This window comes from Hippocampus bargibanti, linkage group LG09, assembly GCF_051943395.1.
Source record: "Hippocampus bargibanti isolate YZ-2025 linkage group LG09, ASM5194339v1, whole genome shotgun sequence".
Lineage (NCBI taxonomy): Eukaryota > Metazoa > Chordata > Actinopteri > Syngnathiformes > Syngnathidae > Hippocampus > Hippocampus bargibanti.
Genome location: NC_142742.1, coordinates 14,235,226 through 14,255,441, shown reverse-complemented (window position 1 = coordinate 14,255,441; position 20,216 = coordinate 14,235,226). Strand labels below are relative to the sequence as shown.

General features: G+C 42.3%; 2 protein-coding genes across 3 annotated transcripts in view; one reads left to right on the top strand and one right to left on the bottom strand.

The window, feature by feature from the left end:
- Positions 1-6,955, top strand: part of LOC148893742 (uncharacterized) — a 35,251-nt gene extending 28,296 nt beyond the window's left edge. The window contains 5 exon segments of the mRNA XM_089003563.1: positions 655-765; positions 1,067-3,217; positions 3,220-4,339; positions 4,341-4,735; positions 6,192-6,955. Of these exon segments, the coding sequence (XP_088859689.1) occupies positions 655-765; positions 1,067-3,217; positions 3,220-4,339; positions 4,341-4,735; positions 6,192-6,247 (3,833 nt within the window). The 3' untranslated portion in view covers positions 6,248-6,955.
- Positions 6,956-7,109: 154 nt separating this feature from the next.
- Positions 7,110-15,538, bottom strand: LOC148893741 (zona pellucida sperm-binding protein 3-like). 2 transcript variants are annotated; one of them, XM_089003564.1, is made up of 8 exons: positions 15,089-15,538; positions 14,909-15,021; positions 11,318-11,424; positions 11,061-11,235; positions 10,862-10,979; positions 10,712-10,791; positions 8,885-8,973; positions 7,110-8,814 (listed from the first exon to the last, which is right to left on the bottom strand). In XM_089003564.1, exons 1-8 carry the CDS (start codon positions 15,428-15,430, stop codon positions 8,402-8,404), a joined length of 1,437 nt encoding a protein of 478 aa, XP_088859690.1. In that variant the 5' UTR covers positions 15,431-15,538; the 3' UTR covers positions 7,110-8,401. The 2 variants fall into 2 exon arrangements, with proteins under 2 accessions (XP_088859690.1, XP_088859691.1); XM_089003565.1 differs by having other exon boundaries at positions 7,110-8,570.
- Between the last annotated feature and the right edge of the window lie 4,678 nt (positions 15,539-20,216).

The window sequence follows — 20,216 nt, the reverse complement described above, 5'->3', positions numbered from 1 at the left end:
ACCCAAAAGCCTTCATTTTCCTCAAAAGCTGACCCTGCGCCTTATACGCAGGTGCGGTTTATATGTGAAGTAATATTGAGCAACAACAGGTCTCGCAACTACTGTCAGCAGCCATCGACTCCATTTCCCCCTTGTAAGAAGTAGTGTGTAACCCCAGCCTCTATTTTCGCACCTTATAATGTGATGTGCTTTATATTTGGAACACTTTTGGATATGTATACTGTATATTATATTTGTAAAACTTTTGGTCATTCATTGAAGATGCACCTTATAGTCTGGTGCGCCTTATACAGTAAAGTCTCGTTATATCGATATTCAAGGGAGTCCGAAAAAATATCGATATAACCGGGACTATCGATATATCCGACCCTGTTTGCATGTAATTTTCTCTGTGCGTGCATAGAAATAGTATCGATATAACCGGGACTATCGATATATCCGATATTGATATAACGAGACTTTACTGTATATGGAAACCGTTTTTAACAGTAAATACACCATTCATTGGGGGTGCGCCTTATACCCCAATGCACCTTATACGCCGGAAAATACGGTAGTTGGCCTCAATTTTCACAGTGAGTTTACTTTCAATATGTTTTTGTATTTGTCTGTCAATGTCAAGAGATTACTATTTACCGCTCTCTGTTCAACCAGGATCAACATTCAGGCCTTTAAACTCTGGGAAGCAATCAGAAAAAGGCAGGACACGAAGACGACACAGGAAGACTGTGGGAAGCATCCCTCGGCATGTTCAGCGAGAACTCGGTATGGAGCGTGTGTTTGACATTTGTCACAGAATTTCAGAGAACAGATTATTGCCCGAATTCAAAAGAAGATGAACAATAGCAGGTCATCATTAATCTGATAATGGTGTCGAAACGTTTGATTTTTTTTTAATTTTTTTTTGTTTAATTTTACACCTGCGGCGAACTAGCTCCATAACAACAATATGCAAAAGCCCCAAAAAAGGGCAGTTTCATCATAGTGTGGTGATGCTTTCATGCCAAGATAATTTGCACTACAAATGCCCCTCAGCATGTATGTTGATGACTTTTCCTTCCTTCAGGTTTGGATAGAGTTGGCAGGACAACATCTTTAAAGTTAGATGAGGAGGAGCATTTCAACAGTGAGAGTGACGGCGAGCATCTAGGAGCATCAGAGACCGTCCAAAACCGGATCCATCCCATCAACGAAAACAAAGTTGAGCAAATGCGTGCCGGTCATATCGATGATCTGGCTTTGCTGCGCCAAATGGGCCACGACTTGATGGATGGGCAAAGGCCTCAGTCGGTGGCCGTGGCCTCGATGACCACCGCCAACAGCTACCAGCAGGAAATGCCCTCCCCTGTCATGTCCATGTCCCCCCAGGCTGCCTATATGTCAAAAATCATCCCCAATGCGGTGCTGCCACCATCTATTGAAGTAGTGGAGATCAGCCGAGGCCAGAGCCGCAACAGCCTCCGCACTGTCAGCAAGAGCAGCCTTCTTCTGTCCAGCCCTTCTCCATCCCGTAGCTCCTCTCGAGCTTCCAAAATCAGCTCAGCCTGCAACCACAACCCCTACAACCTGTCAGACACTTCCGGTTGGAGCCACTCTGAGTCCTCTGAGACTTTGGTGTCGGACTCTTCAACCATCTCCAGCGGCAATATCTCGAGAAAGGAGCGATCACAATACAAAGATAGCGATTCCACCAAAGTCACCATCAACGGCAAGCTCATTAGTAAGCAGGAGGGGCCCTTTGCGCGTAGTCTCTCTGTTATGAAGGCCAAAAGGGCACCGCCGCCCCCAAGCCGTTCCTATTCTCTGCACAACAAGATGAAGCGCCGCTCACGAGATTTGGCAGAGGTGGTGGTCATTTCAAAGGAGCCCTCTCCTCAAAGCGGCTCAGCTCTCGGTGGGGGGACTGATGCGCCTGAAGCGTCCCCCATCTGGACCATTGATAGCCCCGGCTACAACGGGGACACAAGCTCTCTGGATGACTCGACAGGCTCTGTGTCATTCCGTATGGCCAAATCACCAGGGGCGATTGACTCAGCTCAGGTGGGAAAACCCGTTTCTTCTTCACAACCAAAATGGGAAATATCACAGGAGAATAAAGTAAGCAAAATAACCTCCCCATCCAGTGGCTACTCCAGCCAAGATTGCACGTCCCCGCAGCTTCATCCTTGCGCCTCCTCGCCGAAACACAAAAGCGGAATTCTAGCCAAGCTTCAAAGGTTATTCCCTGGTGCCTCGTCTCCACCACGCCTCACACATTTGGAAATTAATGAAAACAATGCAAGATCCAACCAGGGTCAAAAGGCAGAAAAACTAGATTGTGCAAGTGTCAGCCCCTCTGTGAAGACCTTGAGAGAGCTCTTTGACATCCCTCCGCACCCGAAGGTCCATGCACCTCCAGCCCCTCCTCCGGAGGTTTGGGCTCACAACAAACGCACCTTTGAGTTGCTTCTGGGGCCCCCAGCTCCAGACAACGTTTATGCCATCATCAAAAAGAATCCAAAAGACAGGAGACAGCAGAGGTCATCCGCTTCAGTGTCGACAGAGGGCTCAGTGAAAAGTTTGTCTGGGGAACGAAAAGCGAAAAATTTGCCGGCAACCGTGGAAACTACGAATGGAGTTGCGTTAGGGACACAGAAGGTTCAAGAAAGTGCACTTTGGAATGTGAACGAGGTTCACAAAATAAGGAACGAAAGACTGATTCAGAATGTAGCTTTAGAAGGAAATTGCAACGTGAAACAGAATGATGAGAATGTACGTGTAAGTGATCTTTTGAATGGAATGTTGGTGACGGCGATCGAGAAAAGAGAAGAAAGGTTGGCGATGAAGAGTGATGCCGGCAAAAATCCCCCCGCACAAACTCCAGAGTTAACGGCTAAAATGGATATCAAACATGCTATTTCATTAACACGCGCAACTCCGTCCCCCTCTCCTCCTCCTGCACACTTCCCCCCTGAACCCCCCGGCAAACTGACCGTACAAGCAAACAAAGCAGCGTCCCCAGATTCATCCTGGCCCCCACCGCCCCCACCGATAATACAAGTGGCGGGTGCGCCCGATGAGTTAGATTTTCCCCTTCCGCCTCCACCCTTTGTTAGCGGAGAAGGCTTAGTCGCTTCGGTCACAATCACAGGAGGTCACTCATACGGCACACCTCCAACAATTATGGTGACCACTGAACCTGAACCGGAGGGTTCTGTAACATCACATGGGGTTGCGCCCCAGCTCCCTTAAATATACCCCCTCCGCCAACCTACACAGCCCCCCCTCCACCAATTGCAGCCACAATCCCTATGAGATTGACAGGAGGCATGACTTCTCCACCTCGAGAGGTCCTCCCTTTGATAACTCGACATGTTTCTCCACCGCCCCCAGACGTCATTCCAGTTGTGTTAACTACAGAGTCTGCCCCACGACCGGTTCAACTATTGCCTCCTCAGATAACAAAATGCATCGCTTCACCTTTGGTCACTGTTAAAGAAGATCCCCCAGCAGTAAGTCAGCACACCATTGCACCTCCAGAAAGGAGCTCAGCTCCTTGTTCTGGAGATGTTGTTTCTTCATCTTGTCAAAGTCATTCACAGACACCGGAAGAAGAAACCCCGGCTTCCAAACTCTATCCACCACAAAGTATTCCACCGCCACCACCAACTAAATCCCTAAAATCAGAGTCGGAGGTCATCCTTCAACAGGAGCGTGTCACATCTGAATGTCAAAATAAGATGCTTTCAAATAAGGGGATTTTAACTCCCCGACAGAGTATTCCACCCCCACCTCTCTTACAGCTTCTCCTTTCAAGTAAGCTTGCAGTACTAAACACTGATGGGATCCATGCTAAGGAAACCCCCAGTTCACCACCGAGTGACACTTCATCAAATTTTGACATCCCTCCATCACCCGAAAGGCCAGAGAAGTCGCAGTCATCGCCACCTGTAGGCATTCCCACGCCACCGCCTCTTCCTGTTGGGGGTCTTCACAGTCAGACAAATACTGGAAGCACAGAGAACCAAACCCCTCAACCTTCTTCTAATCATGTTCAGGAGGAACCCAGTCCAGTCATCACCCCTTCCCTTCTGCAGATGGTGAAGTTGCGGCCCGTTAACAGCATCCCAGAACCTCCTGCCCCTGAGGAACAAGTTCAAGCTGAGGAAGTTTTGACAAACATGCAAGCCAGCAATCCGATTCCGACCCCCCAACTCATGAATGAGGCACCGCAGAAACCCATTAGGAGATCTCTGATCATATCCTCGCCAACATCCACATCTCCACCTGACATTGTCACCTCTGTGCTAGCTCCGCCTCAGCCCGAGTCTGTTGTTATCGTGGCTCCACCTCCACCTACAAACCATCAAGTCTCCAGCAATGCCCACCTCACCTCTCACCTCCATGAACCTACAGGAGGCCATCCGCCTGCGGACAGCTGCCAGATCAAAAGACAGCTCTGCACTTCGCCTCAGCTTGCAATCACCCACGTCCCCGAAAGACCACAGTCGGTCTCCAACCAGCACGGCAAACTTTATTTTCTCCAAGAACAAGAGGATGGTTATAGACACCAAGAAACCCTCACAGAACACCCAAGACGTTTCGAGCAAGGTGGTCGAGGAGTTGGAGTTAGCAAACAAAGTCAAGATGCCACCACCTGTTGCAGAGAAACCCAAAACAAAGGCCGTCGATGTGGAGAACGGCGATGGAATGGAGCAGACTGCAGGACAGCCAGCACAGACCGAGAGGATCATCGGTAAGGTTTTTCGGAGAATCAAGGGGCCGTGGTCTCTCGCTGAATTGGAATACTGAACTGAGAGGGAAGTGCAATTTTTTTCGATGGATAATTGGAATTCGTGCAGTGGTGCCTTGATATAAGACTATAATTCATGCCCAGACCGTACTTGTCATTCGAAACACTTGCATCACAGCTAATATTTTCTTGCTGAAATGAATGGGAATGCTATGAATTTAATTCCTTCCTCAAGTGTTGCTCCACCATTTCTGTTCAAGTCATTGTTTAAAGCAGGGGTAGGGAACTCCAGTTCCCTGGGCACAGTGCCCTGCCTGTTCTATATTTCTCACTGCTTAATGTTGCTAGTAAGCTTTTGGAATGAAATACTAAACCACATTGTTGTTTTCAATACAGAGATGTGTAATTGTCTTTGTTCTAAGTTAAAGGACAACCGACGTCTCCGGACAAGTTGTGTCCATAATTTGTAAAATGGCTTCAAATGACTTCTACTGGGCGTATTTTAATAAGATTCCACCGCATATAGCTATATTTTACGTTTTATGACTCGCTCTGAATATTCGGGAAGTCTTGTTTTTGAGTTGGTGACGAGTCCGTACGTGATGTCATGAAAGGACCGCCCCTGACCGAAAAAAGACACATTGTAGCAGTCCTTCAATCACGTCAATGTATTTTGCTGTACATGTTTGGTCTGAGAACCGTGTTGCACCCAAAAGCCGCCAGAAGAGGGAGTCCAAGCTCCATATAAGGAATTTATCAGCCTGTGGAAGCGGAGGTGGCCACTAGAGGTCGCCATTTTGTGCCTCTTTTTTGTTTGAGTGAGAGATTTTCCCCCAATGTTGCCTGAAAATGGCACATATCATTCTTTAATCGATTGCAAACATGTATGTTTTCCTCTTCAGAACTATTTGAATCATATTCAGAACTGGATGTGTAACAAGAAAGCATATTCTCTGAATCTGAAGCCATTGTTTGGATTCTCCAGCAATGTTAGACGTCTTGGTGTGACGTCACGAACTGGGGGCGGGACTTTCTGAAAATGCCCAATTTGCAGCTCCATTTTTTGCAGATTTTGGACACTAAGTCATTTTTATTGGTGTTTTGCATTTTAATAAAAATATCATTCTGCGTGTTTTGGGTATTTTAGATGCTATAAAACGTTTTTCTGATGCGAGTTAAAAAAAGTGACGATTTTTTTTTCAAAAAGCTAATCATTCTTTTCTCCAAGCACCACTGTAATAAATAAATAATCTCACAGGTCCCTTATATTTGGTAGTACAACACCACTTTTTAAAATGTTACTGATCGTTTTTTTAAATGAAAAACAAATAATTTAAGTACTTTAACATCGGGAATCACTTTTCATTCACCCTGTAGTTTTGCCTTAATTTCATCTACTGTGTCACCACAGTGCCTAAATCAGCACATTAACCAACTCTCCCTCTGTTCTCAATTTTAGATGCAGCAGAGAACTCAAATGACGCAAAGGGTACTGCTCAAGAAGGAAAGACATGATCCCGTCATACTGAAGAGGAGACAAATTTCCGCGCTAAATTGTTGTAAAATGGAGGGTGGGGGGAAATCACTGATGCAAATGCTATAGGTTGTGTGCACATTCAACAGTTTCATAGATACAGCACGTTTTCCACGCCACACGGTGTTCTGAGCTTTACTGATGCAAGACATTGAAATATGCTGCCCTTGACTGTTTGATAATAATTGTGCCGCATACGTACAGTATGTCCTGCTGAATCGGTGCTTGTCGGAATTCTGACAATGGGACTTCAGGTCGCTCTTCTGTAAATATAGCAAATGTCGGCGAGTTCTATTATTTACCAAAGATGTTTCCAAACACCATGTTTAAGAAATCATAAGTTATTTTTCAGAAAGAGGGTCTCCACAACCTCTTTGCAAAGTTGTGTGAGTCTATAATATGAATTCAAGAGTTTGTCTTTCACCCTGAACTCATATCGTGTTCATTGTTCAACAATTCAAAATGTTATCCTTTAATTTCAGTTTTCTGTGTTCATGCCCTTTAATGTAATTCAGGGTCAGTTAATAATCACTTTCAAGTAATATTGAAGATTCTTATTTAGAGCACAATTTGCTGTTATGCCACAGTGGGCTAATTCTGCTTTAAACCTTTTTTTCCCCACAAACTTTCAAAAGACAAGTGAAATAAATCATTTATAAAAGGTAAAAAATAAAGATTTATGGACACTGCATTGTCTTTCTTACTGCTGAGGATTTTGTTGTTCTATTTGATGCCAACTGTTCGTCGATTTCAGGCCTAACATCTACACCAAATCGTCAAAATTCATTGTCAGAGTTCAATATTATACAAACCACAATTGCATTGAAGTTGAGATTTTATGTAAAGTGAAAACAATGAAATAATTTGCTAATCCCTGTAAACCTATATTCTGTTGAATACATGGCAAATACAAGATATTAAATATTCAGACGTATGAATGTTAGTTTTAGGATTTTTTTAAATAGTCACATTGTGAATTTGGTGCCTGCAAGGTCATCATCCCTGACTATGTAAACCAATGCTGTTTGTCCATGACCTTTTTCTTAAAAAAAACAGTATATTGATGTGAGCTGGGGGCACTTCAGAATACTGTTGTCAGTTAACAAAGTGTGACGCTCGTCTCCATGCGTAAGTGTAAAAGAAATAAAACTAACATGCAAAGCAAAAACTATATCTCGACAACATCCCAAAACGACACAATTTTCTCTGTGCCCAAACATATCTGGAAATGCTCACATACAGTGGACACGTTTACTACAGTAAACAGCACAGATTTGAGATTGTCTTTCAGAACATATACATTTGAATATTCAATATCTTTATAGTGTAATAAATTGAATAAGAGCTGAAAGGAATTTGCAAGGGCGGCCCGGTAGTCGAGTGGTTAGCACACCGGCTTCATAGTGCAGAGGTCGCCGGTTCGTGTCCCGGTCCGGCCTCCCAGTGTGGAGTTTGCATGTTCTCCCCGGACCTGTGTGGGTTTTCTCCGGGTCCTCCGGTTTCCTCCCACACTCCAAAAACATGCATAGCAGGCAGATTGACCACTCCAAATTGTGAATTTATGAAAAAATACATAAAAATTTTGACTTATTTTATCAGAAAGAAAATGAGTTAATTCCCAAGTTACATGGGTCTGGAGTTATCTGAGCTTGAAATGGGGACGGCTGTCCAAAATATATTGCAATACATACATATAGCGCCCGGTAGTCAAGTGGTTAGCATACCGGCTTCACAGTGCGGTCCGGCCTCCCTGTGTGGAGTTTGCATGTTCTCCCTGAGCCCGCGTGGGTTTTCTCCGGGTCCTCCGGTTTCCTCCCACACTCCAAAAACATGCATGGCAGGCAGATTGACCACTCCAAATTGTCACTAGGAGTGAGTGTGAGAGTGACTGTTGTATGTCTTTGTGTGCCCTGCGATTGGCTGGCAACCAATTCAGGGTGTCCCTCGCCTCGTGCCCGAAGACAGCTGAGATCGGCTCCAGCAACCCCCGCGACCCTAATGAGGAATAAGCGGTACGGAAAATGAGATGAGAGATGAGGAATTTGCAAATAAGTATCAGACACTGAAAAATGCATTCCTTATTGCATGCCCGATTTTATTGAGATGGAAGAGTGATGTATTCAGGAATGGCAACATTACATCCATGTAAAATACCAAGTCAACTCTTGATCATCATCTACCAGCTCATTTTTGTGAATGTCGGAGGATTGCATTTGTGTTGCCTCTTCAGTCCCATTCCAGTGATTTTGGTTTCCTTCATCGCCTTTGTCATGAAGCGTTGGCATATCTCTTTGCATGTTTTTCCTGTGAAGAGCAAATGAGTCATCGTCATGTCTTATGTTTTCTTCTAGAATCACACTTGATTTTGCAGAATCCTCCACGCCGTCTTTTTCTTCTTTGCCATCATTCTTGAGATTGTCTACGTTTTTCCACACAATGTCATCACTGTGCACATTGTGAAGGTGATTGTTCGGTCTTCTGACACTCAGTAAGCCTTCCTCTGCAACCATCTGCTGCTTTGAAACCATTAAGCCACTTCTTACAGAGCCTTTGTAAAAATAAACATGTAAATGTAAGGACAAAGAACATTCAAAAACAACAAGCATAAACCTGTGTACCTTCCATGATTGTTCTCTTTGACTTGGAGCTTACACATTGGGAATCGCAGCACTCGCAAATGGAATCATCTCCCGAAAGGGCCTTCCACCTAACAAAAGATGCACAAAATATTCTCTGTCCATTAAGGGAAGACTGACTAATATATTTACTTCAAGTTAAAGGACAACCGACACCTCCGGACAAGTTGTGTCCATAATTTGTAAAATGACTTCAAATGACTTCTACCGAGCACATTTTGCAAAGATTCCACCGCATATAGCTCTATTTTACGTTTTAAGACTCGCGCTGAATATTTAGGAAGGCTTGCTTTCGAGTTCATGACGATGCCTGATGTGACGTCGCGTCAGGAACACCCCTGACCGAGAACGCGCATTTTGGGTACTTTGTTTGGTCTGAAGACTTCATGTTGATTCGTGTGGATAGCGAAATTAGAAGGAAAACACATGAATAACGCTATGGTGAATCGTTGTGTGTTGCACCAGGACTACCAATTGTGGTAACACCATACAGAAGTTGACACAAATTCCCAGCAGACAAATCAACCGATTTCCAACGGAGCTTGGGCACTTTGTTGTGCATTTTCTGGGTGCTACATTGGAGTCCAGAGGGCTCGAATTGACACGGAAGAACTTCTTTAATCGATTGCAAACATTTATGCTTTCCTCTTCAGAACTATTTGAATCATATTCATAACTAGATGAGTAGCAAGAAAGCATCTCCCCCGAATCTGAACTCTTTGAAGCCATTGATTTGATTCTGGAGCAAGGCAAGACGTCCTGGCGTGATGTCACAAACTGGGGGCGGGACTTTCTGAAAATCCCCAAGTCGCAGCTCATTTTGTTGCAGTTTTAGCACACTTTTACTGGTGTTTTGCATTTGACTAAAACTATCAGCCTGCGTGTTTTGGGTATTTTAGATGCTATAAAATGTTTTTCTGATGTCAGTTGGGAAAAAAAATGGTATCGGTTGTCCTTTTAAAACTTAAAAAGTTGTGTCCATAATTTGTAAAATGACTTCTACTGAGCGTATTTTACAAAGATTCCACCGCATATCGCTATATTTTACGTTTTAAGACTCGCGCTGAATATTCCGGTAGTCTTGTTTTTGAGTTGGTGACGAGTCCTCACCCTACGTCACTGAAGGAACGCCCCTCAGCGAGAAAGGACATACCTTGCATCACCTCAATGCAATTTGCAATACTTAGTTTGGCCTGAAAACTTCGAGTTGATCTGTGTTGATGGCGAAATTAGAAGGAAAACATAAATAACGCGATGGTCAATCCTTGTGTGTGGCACCGAGCATCTATTTGATATTCACTGACAAAAATTGTCAGGAATTAATCAGCCCGTTTCCACTGAGCTTTGTCGCCCTCTTCTTCCTCTTTTCGGTGCTACACCCCCCCCCCCCCCCCCCACCAGATGACACACATTCGGTTCTACATGTCCCGCCTCAAAATGACACGGAATTAATTCTTTAATCGATTGCAAACATGTATGCTTTCCTCTTCAGAACTATTTGAATCATATTCATAACTGGATGAGTCACAAGAAAGCATATTCTCCGAATCTGAAGCCATTGTTTGATTCTAGAGCAAGGCAAGACGTCTTGCCGTGACACCACGAACATGGGGGCGGGACCTTCTGAAACTGGCCACTTCCGGTTTCAAATTAAAGTACTTTTTAGACACTTTAAGTCATTTTTATTGGTGTTTTGCATTTGACTAAAATATCATACTGCGTGTTTTGGGTATTTTAGATGCTATAAAACGTTTTTCTGATGTCAGGAAACAAAAAAGTGATGTTGGGTGTCCTTTAAGTCTTTCTTACCCATCCTCTCCATAAGTGCATGATTTCTGCGCTGGGCCTGGCTCTTTTGAGGTGGCAAATAATTTGCAGTAAATGCTGATCTGAAAAGAAGACCACAGATGAAGTCACATTTGACTTGAGGAGAAAGGAGGCATGGCCGCTGAGTCTCACCTCACTGTCTGGGTCAAAAATGAACTGGAAGGCTGTGAATGAGAACCTCAGCGTCCTGTTAGCATGCAAGACGAATTGAGAGGCCCCTGCAGGGTCTTGCTTGCTGGCCATCATGCAACTATGGAGGTCAAAAATGTGACATTACAAATGGAACACCAAAGACAATCATCTGCATACTCATGTACTACGTAATCCATACCCCAAATTGCTAATGATTGTGTACTTGTAGGATGACGAAGAGCCCTCTCCTGGGGAAGCATAGCAGTCGCTGATGTACAGTCGACTTCCTGCGGACAGATGTGGTGCTGAGACTTGGACGTTAACCCTCTGACCAGACTGGAAGACTTGATTTTTGACCGGATTGAGCCATGAATCTGAATTTGACACAACATTTTACTGTGACATAACGCACTAATGTCGAGCGTCAATGTCTCCTTATGCTGTGTTTAGGCATACCATCCATGAGATGAATTTGGAACTCGTTTGGATGGGCTCTCAGACTTTGACGCACAAAGGTATTTGTCCACGTGGGCTTGACTGCCAGTTGGTACACATGGTGGTACCTTGGCAAAAATAACGAGACGTTTTCAAGTCAGCCTCTGGCAACCAAATACAGTATAATAAACAAACAAAACGTACAACAGAATTTTTCTTCCTTAAATGAATTCAGTTCATCTGTTTATCACTTCAGGGGATCATTTCACGTTCCGACAAGTTTTGTGTTAATTTTTTAGGTTCCACAAAGGATCAACTGCTAATGATTTCACATTCAAATACATGTTTTTATGGCATGAATTTTCCTGTCTTAATTGTGCAAGCTACTTTACTTCTTGGATTTACCTTTGAATGTCTTTAACTGTTTGTTTGCAAATTCTTCAATGTTGTGTTTCGGGTTTTGTGTGAAATGCAGTGGCAGGCCGTGGATTTCATTGCTCGCCCTTCAATCGTGCTACCTCTGAATCAATCCAGACTGAAAAAAGTGTGGTGTTATTTACTACAAGTTGACTCGAGTGTAACATTAGCCAGGAAATAACTTTCCAACACATCCATCTTTTTCTTGAAAAGTCTGTCTTTAAAATGGCTTTAACAGTAAATCTCCAACCAAATCCATTTAATCTCCTCCTTCAGCCATTGCGGGTTGACAAAACTGCTGTTAATTCAACAGAATATATTTGCTTATGCAGCTCGCTATCGATACAGTGTGCTAGCTCTGGCCAGTATGCTCTTGTCACTCACGGCTTGTGATCAGAGGAGTTTACGCAAACTACGATTGGCTAGTGACTAGCCAATATTAGTTTGCGTAAAACTGACGTTGTCCAGCGTTTTCAAGACGGTGTTGGTACAGTTTTTAGGTTGTCAACTCGAAATCTGATTGCTTGGGGCAACAGTTTGAGTTTGATCGACATGTTTGATGCGACAGGGCCCGCAGAACTTGAAGGCGTCGAGGTAGATTTCTGACCCTGGTAACAAATGACGGCTGAAAAACGAAAACACACATCTGGAAGCAGCGCAGCGGTGGAAAATTCATTAAAGGAAGCTGAACGACAATTTGAAATTATTTAATAAGAATTCATGGACAAAATATAATGAATATCAGTCCGTGATTCTGATATTTTTAGGCCATCATAGAAGGCTTTGCAGGCCTTGACGGTCCGCCATTTGTGAAGTGTGTCGTGTCTAACGACTGGCCCATTTCCCCCACTCCCACCAGTATCACCTCATCAGCATTACGAATGTTGCCTAACCTGTTTTGCCTAAGCAGGCTATTGTATGAACAATCCAAATTGAACCCTTACCCACAAAATCTATCAGGAAGTGTGTGAATTTACTAAATCCGTATACATGAGGCACCACAGCAAAACCAAAGAGAGACAAAAGGGTAAATTTCAAAAATTACTTTTACTGAAACAATCTCAGCTACTGGTAAACACGCGAAAAATTAGGAATGAGCATATTTCAAGGGAGAATTGGATCAACAATTTGTCAGACAGAGATCTCTCAGAGACAGAAAAGGCGGTACTAACCAAAGGTTAAAATTTCTCAGTAACTCCTAAAACAATACCTACAATAGATTACATCACAGCTACTGAATCGGCTATTAAAAATAACAAACTTTCGTATGCAGAGGCAGATGATCTACGCATTAAAATATCAGCCCTTCTCAGTAGTGCCAAACTACCTCCGTCCAACATAACATTAGAAGAGAGAACGGCGTTAACTACTCTACAAAAAGACAAAAATATCACTATTTTGCCAGCAGACAAGGGCAGATGCACAGTGCTTCTCAACACATTGGATTATGAAGACAAAATAAATAGGTTAATCAGTGATTCTAACACTTATAAGCAACTAAAAAGGGACCCTTCCAATAGATACAAGAAAGAAATGATAGACTGTCTCCAAAAGTTAGAGAAAGGAAAACATATAGACAAACAGATGTATTTTAGATTATACCACGCCATGTATCTATGGCCTGCCAAAAATACATAAAGAAGGGTTCCCCCTCAGACCCATTGTTTGTAGCATTGACTCCTCTACATACAATGTAGCCAAATATTTAAAAACTATGTTTGCTCCGTTGGTTAGTAACACAGAATATCACGTAGAGAACAAACAAATTCATGATTCTGATTCTGGTTGTGCTATGGGCTCACCAGTTTCACCCATAGTGGCTAATCTATACATGGAGATGGAGAAACAGGCCTTCACATCCTCACACTGGTTTAGATATGTGGACGATACTTTTGTCATAATTAAAAAACAATAAATTCAATCCTTATCAGATCACCTCAACTCGGTAGACATCAACATTAAATTTACTCGTGAGGACATTAAAAAGAACCAACTAGCCTTCTTGGATTGTAAAGTAATTATAAAAGAGGACAGAGTGCTAAAAACAGAAGTCTTTAGGAAGGCTACGCACACTGACCTATATTTACTTTTTGATTCTAACCACCCTTTATAAAACGAACTATGAGTTATCAGAACCCTCCAGCATAGGGCTAAACTAATACCAACAAGCATTGAAGGTAGAGAAAAGGAGTCAAAACATATCAGGAGAGCACTCACTAACTGTGGGTACCCTCAGTGGTCATTCAACAAATGTCAGAAAGAAAGAATAGGGAATGAAACCAAAAATTCTCAAGATACAAAAAGGAGAGGAGTAACAATACCTTACATTGCAGGAGTTTCTGAAAAACTACAAAGAGTCCTTTGGCAACACAAAATTCCTACTTATTTCAAACCGATAAACACGTTAAGGCAAAAATTAGTGCATCCAAAAGATGGGCTGCCAAATGAAAAACAAAGTAATGTAGTTTATTCAATACATTGTAAGAATGAAAATTGTAAGGAGCAGTACATTGGGGAGGCTCAACAAATTCTCAAAAAAATACTTTATCAACATCGCAGGGATAATACGAGTGGGCCTCAATCGGCAGTACATTTGCACCTAAAAGCTAGCAACCACTCATTTGACGACAATGAGGTTAACATCTTAGCGAAAGAACATAGATGGTTTGAAAGGGGAGTAAAACAAGCGATTTTCATAAAACAACTAAATCCTTCATTAAACCGGTTTGGTGGGGTGAGGTTCAATTTCGATCGTTCATACAATAGCTTGCTTAGGCAAAACAGGTTAGACAACATTCGTAATGCTGATGAGGTGATACCGGATGGAGGGGGGCAAAACGGCCAGTCGTTAGTCAGGAATGTAGGAACAATCAGTGGGGCCACAGGGAGTGGTCCTCTGCTCCCCCCAACCTGAGAGTAGGGACCTATCATAGCTGTGTCCGGCGCCACCATGTCTGGACATTAGGGATATATAAATAGGGCCGATACGACCAGTAAGACTTTTGTTCGTTGACGAAGCCTCTTGGATAGGAGGCGAAACGTCAGACACCTTCAAAAAAGTACAGATGACGGCTGAAGAAACCTTCTCATCGATGTCGTGTCAATAAAAACTCCCTTTGTTTAAATAGTGGGAAAGTTGGTCACTAGTCAATAACTAAAGTACAGAATGCGATTGCTTTTGTCACCTCTTCTTACCTTTGAAAACGACATTCAATGTCGACGTAAATCAGAGGTGCTCCGCTTGGAAACCTTTCGTTTGAAGGTGCATAATGGAGAGTGAATTTATAGACAATGAAGTCCCGTTGTGACTGCCGTGGGAGGAGAGGGGAGCAAGTTATTCTATGGAAGGACAAAAAGTGTTCGTAGCATCTTTACCTCTTTCCGGGATCCACACGACGTAAGTGGATATGTGAAGAGCAGGTCTCCGTACGGTCCCAGAGCACCGTTGCTTGGGCAGTTTGGGCCCAGTTGGAGCTCCGACTCATCCGCACCGAATCCGTAGAAAGATGGCTTGACACGGACGACCAACTCGAACGCGGAGCAGGTCACAGAGACGTCCGGAAGGTATGTCAAGCCAGAGCGGGTGTTTCCCTTTGCGGTGTCGTGCTTAAGCAACCTGCGAGTGGGTTTATTCGTTTTGCAGCAACAGAGGCCGAATAGTAACGAAGCATAAAATAAAGAATTCAAATAAAATAAACAATACAAATGCCGAGCCATTTTCACGTTCGTTCTTTTCCTCGTTAGGTGCACTTAAAACGACGTATGGTCACACCTGGAAGTTATTAGAGGCGATAAATTAAAAAGAAAAACCCCTAAGAATTGGACCACAACACCATAAGCGCAAACATTATTATTATGTTTCAGGGTATAAACCATCGAGTAAAAGACAACTGGGGCCCATTTTGTAAAAAAAAAAAAAAAAGGGTACAGAATTCTATTGTGTAAATAAAGAGACCCGTGTCACGTAATGGGACAACAGCTGTAAATGGTTAGTTTACATAAATGTCGAATCAATCAGCAAACATTTGCCATTTGGCTGATGATTTTGGCCGATGTTTGATGGGACATAATCGCCATGTCAACTGCACCGCTTTAAATAACATTTCTATGAATCCAGTGATAAATAATGTTGAAGTAAGATTTTTTTTTCCCGACAGAAGGCAGAAGACTCATTTTATAATTGGGAATTTAAGTCAGAAATAAACAAACAAAACTCAGCTTTAGGATTCATTTGTAATAAATTAACGAAAGCGAAAAACAGAATTGACATCTCCCCGAGTGTCAGTCTGCTTAAAATAAATTGAGTTTAAGTTTTTTTCAAAGTTTAATTGGTAACTTTGAAACATGATACCATGAAGTTAGAACTGTGGCTGAAAATGTGTCACAAAGAAAGTACAGTGATACATCCGCTTACGAACGCTTATGCTCACAAACTTTTTGCCTCACGAACATTAAATTCACGAGCATTTAGTCTTGGCTGACAAACTAATTTTCGGCGGACGAACCAAACCACACTGCGCCACGGTGGGCGGTGAACTAGTTTTCGTCGGACGAACAGCAAACTACACGGTCGAACAGCGCCGCGGTGGCGATGGACTAGTTTTCGTCACCCTCTTTCTTTAAGTGCAGACGTGATTTGTTATCGAGTTTACTTTTGCTATTATGGGACCAAAAAAGACTCCACCACAGGCTAGTGTTAAGCTTAAGAAGACATTAAAGAAAATGACGATCGAGCAGAAAGAGACCACGGTGGCTGGCGGACTCATTTTTTTTCACCCCCTTTCTTTGAGTGCGCATGTGGTTTGTTGTCGAGTATACTTTTGCTCTTATGGGTTGTCGAAGCAACGGTCTCAGGCAATAGAATAGATTGAAAAACTTATGTTGATTTGGCTTAATGAAAAGCAGTTAGCAGGGGACGGTGAGTGAGGGTATTATCGCCGAGAAAGCATGGCAACTTCACTGGGATATCATCAAGAGTAAACTACATCGAGCATCAAAAAGGTAAATAAAACAACTTTATTATACAGTACAGTTTATTTCTGTAATTACAATACCATATCACATTTATGATACATAAAATAAGGTATATTTTGTGTAGTTTTGAGGCTTATTTAGTAGAAAATTATGTTTTATGGGGACCTGGGAACAGATTATTCTCATTTTAATGGTTTCTTATTGGAAATAAATATTTGGAAGATGAACTTTTCGCCCTACATACACTTTCTGAAAACCAATTAAGTTCGTAAACTGATGTATCACTGTATTTCATATCAACCGATGTTGATAATGTCACGTTTCGGTTTGCGGCCAACGGGTGGCACTGTCGGGCCCTCTCTGCAGCTGCACAGGCGTTGGTCATTTCAATCAGTGGCAAGTTGAAAGGACTCCCGGCACCTCCCATTCAGTATTGGGTCATTGTTTGTTTTACCCTTTAAAGTTGGTTTCATCTTGTCGTGTTTTAGTTTGATACATTGGACCTATCTGTTCTGATGACTTTGTTGTTTGAGTTTTTGTTCCTTCTGACTTTATTTAATACAATTTGTCTAATTCACCCTCCACCCTGCCTGATTTTTTTTTTTTTTTTGGGTCCACCACCACCACCTTGCAAATGGTGACAGATTGACCCGAGAATGAATGGTCTTGCCAGGAGTCCTTTTAACTGCCAATGATTAAACCAGGCAGGGTCCTACAGTGCCTCCTGTTGGCCACAAACCGAAACGTGACAGATAAATGTTGACTTTCCCCTTCTTTTTTTAATTAATTGGAAAGGGCAACTGGTAAGCACATCCGCCTTATCGTGCAGATGTCCAAGGTTTGAATCTGGGCTTTGGCCTTCTGGTGTGCAGTTTGCATGTTCTCCCCATGCCTTCAGATGTGTATTCACTTGATAGATATATATTACATATGTCTGTGTAAGCTCTCAGTCGTACAGGAGTGGTCCATCGATGAGAAGGATTCTTCAGCCGTCATCTGTACAAATTTGAAGGTTTCGGACGTTTCGCCTCCTATCCAAGAGGCTTCGTCAGCGAACTAAAGTCTGACTGGTCGTATCGGCCCTATTTATATATCCCTAATGTCCAGCCATGGCGGCGCCGGACACAGCTGTGATAGGTCCCTACTCTCAGGTTGGGTCATTCAACAAATGTCAGAAAGAAAGAATAGGGAATGAAACCAATAATTCTCAAGATACAAAAAGGAGAGGAGTAGCAGTACCTTACATTGCAGGAGTTTCTGAAAAATTACAAAGAGTCCTTTGGCAACACAAAATTCCTACTTATTTCAAACCGATAAACACGTTAAGGCAAAAATTAGTGCATCCAAAAGATAGGCTACCAAATGAAAAGCAAAGTAATGTAGTTTATTCCATACATTGTAAGAATGAAAATTGTAAAGAGCAGTACATTGGGCAGACTCAACAAATTCTCAAAAAAAGACTATCAACATCACAGGGATAATACAAGTGGGCCTCAATCGGCAGTACATTTGCACCTAAAAGCTAGCAACCACTCATTTGACAACAACGAGGTTAAAATCTTAGCGAAAGAACATAGATGGTTTGAAAGGGGGGTAAAAGAAGTGATTCTTATAAAACAACAAAATCCTTCATTAAACCGGTCTGGTGGGGTGAGGTTCAATTTGGATCGTTCATACAATAGCCTGCTTAGGCAAAACAGGTGAGGCAACATTCGTAATGCTGATGAGGTGATACCGGTGGGAGTGGGGGAAATGGGCCAGTCGTTAGTCAGGAATGTAAGAAAAATCAGTGGGGCCACAGGGAGTGGTCCTCTGCTCCCCCCAACCTGAAAGTAGGGACCTATCATAGCTGTGTCCGGCGCCGCCATGGTTGGACATTAGGGATAGATAAATAGGGCCGATACGACCAGTCAGACTATATTACATATGTTATATTTATTCACTTCTCCTTGGTGTCACTCACAAATTTCCCCACAAAATACAACTAGTCTCGAATTCCTCAGCCCAGATCGTCACCCGAACCCCTTCCTTTCCACATCACGCCGTACTCTAACAGCTCCACTGGCTCCCGGTCAAACTTAGAATCAACTTCAAAATAGTTTTATATACATTTAAAGCCACCAACAACCTCCCCCCCATCTCTCTGATGTTCAAAGTTCCGTTCCCTCAGATCCGCTTCCTCCCTCCACCTTTGTGTGTTTTGTCTGTGGTTTTATTGTGCTTGTTTTGGGATTGTAAAATATCCTTGAGAGCTTTGAATGGCGCTTATAAATAAATGATATTATTATTATTATTATTATTATTATTATTATTATTATTATTATTATTATTATTATTATTATTGATACTCTGGTTTCTTTCCACATTCCAAAAACATCATGAGAGGTTAATGGAACTCTCTAAATTGTCCCCAGGTGTGGTTGTTAGCATGGATTGTTGTTCGTCTATGTGTGTCCTGCAATTGTCTAACAACCAGTTCAGGGTGGAGCTCGTCTACTGTCTGAAGACAGCTGGCATCGTTTCCAGCAAGCAATCATCGACGCTCACAATCACACCTGGGGACTAGTTAATCCAAGGTGAGGACACTCCAGTTCCTCAAGAGCCATATTGTGCCTGGTTTATATCTTTCCTTAATCCAGGAGTTGGCAAACCATATTGAACCCCCCAAAAATCTGTCTCAAGACCGCAATAAAAAATATAAAACACTTGTATTAGCCTCATAATGAAGGCAACACGTGGTGTGTATCTATATTAACGATGTTCGCCGTTAGCCTACTATCAAAATGACTAAAATACAGACTGTAATTGACCTCCTGTGGAGAATAACACACCACGTAACTACTGTTATAAGATGCTGCCTAAAGTTTAACTTTATTACAATATCAATGAATTACAATGTGTTTCATTGTTTTGAAATTCAAGAAATGCAATCCAAAAATCTGATTTGTAATATAATTATTATTTTCAGGATTTTGAAAAAACAACTAAATTGAACATTCACAACGTACCCCTTATCTGGGGCAATAAAACGCGGTGTGCATTTATAAATCTGAAACATGCAAATGATTTGATCCGAGAAACATAGTATCATCTGTTCTCAATTATTATTTATTTTCCTTTTCCTTACGGGCAACGTTTGCAAACATTATTTAATTCCTTATTTTTACAGCATTGAAAAACATTAAGAATGTTTGTGTTATGTTTGTCCTGCGACTCAATCCATATTAAAACAAAAATATATGCCTGGCCTCCATCTTTTTCCATTTTCAAACATTTTTGAAATAGAGCCAGGGACCAATATATCAACCATTTATCCATTTGTATACTTTTCTTTATTCCCTTTGAATCCAATCGATGTACCACGGTCTTTTTCTTAACACTGTGCGTTCATTTTTATATGCATTCAGTAAAAAAAGCTCACATAAAAATAATTTTGTGTTTGCTCAAGTATTTCGACAAATCCGGCTATAGTACACGCACTCACAAACATGCACATTAATAAAGCTGCCCAACGTTTTTCGCGTTTAAA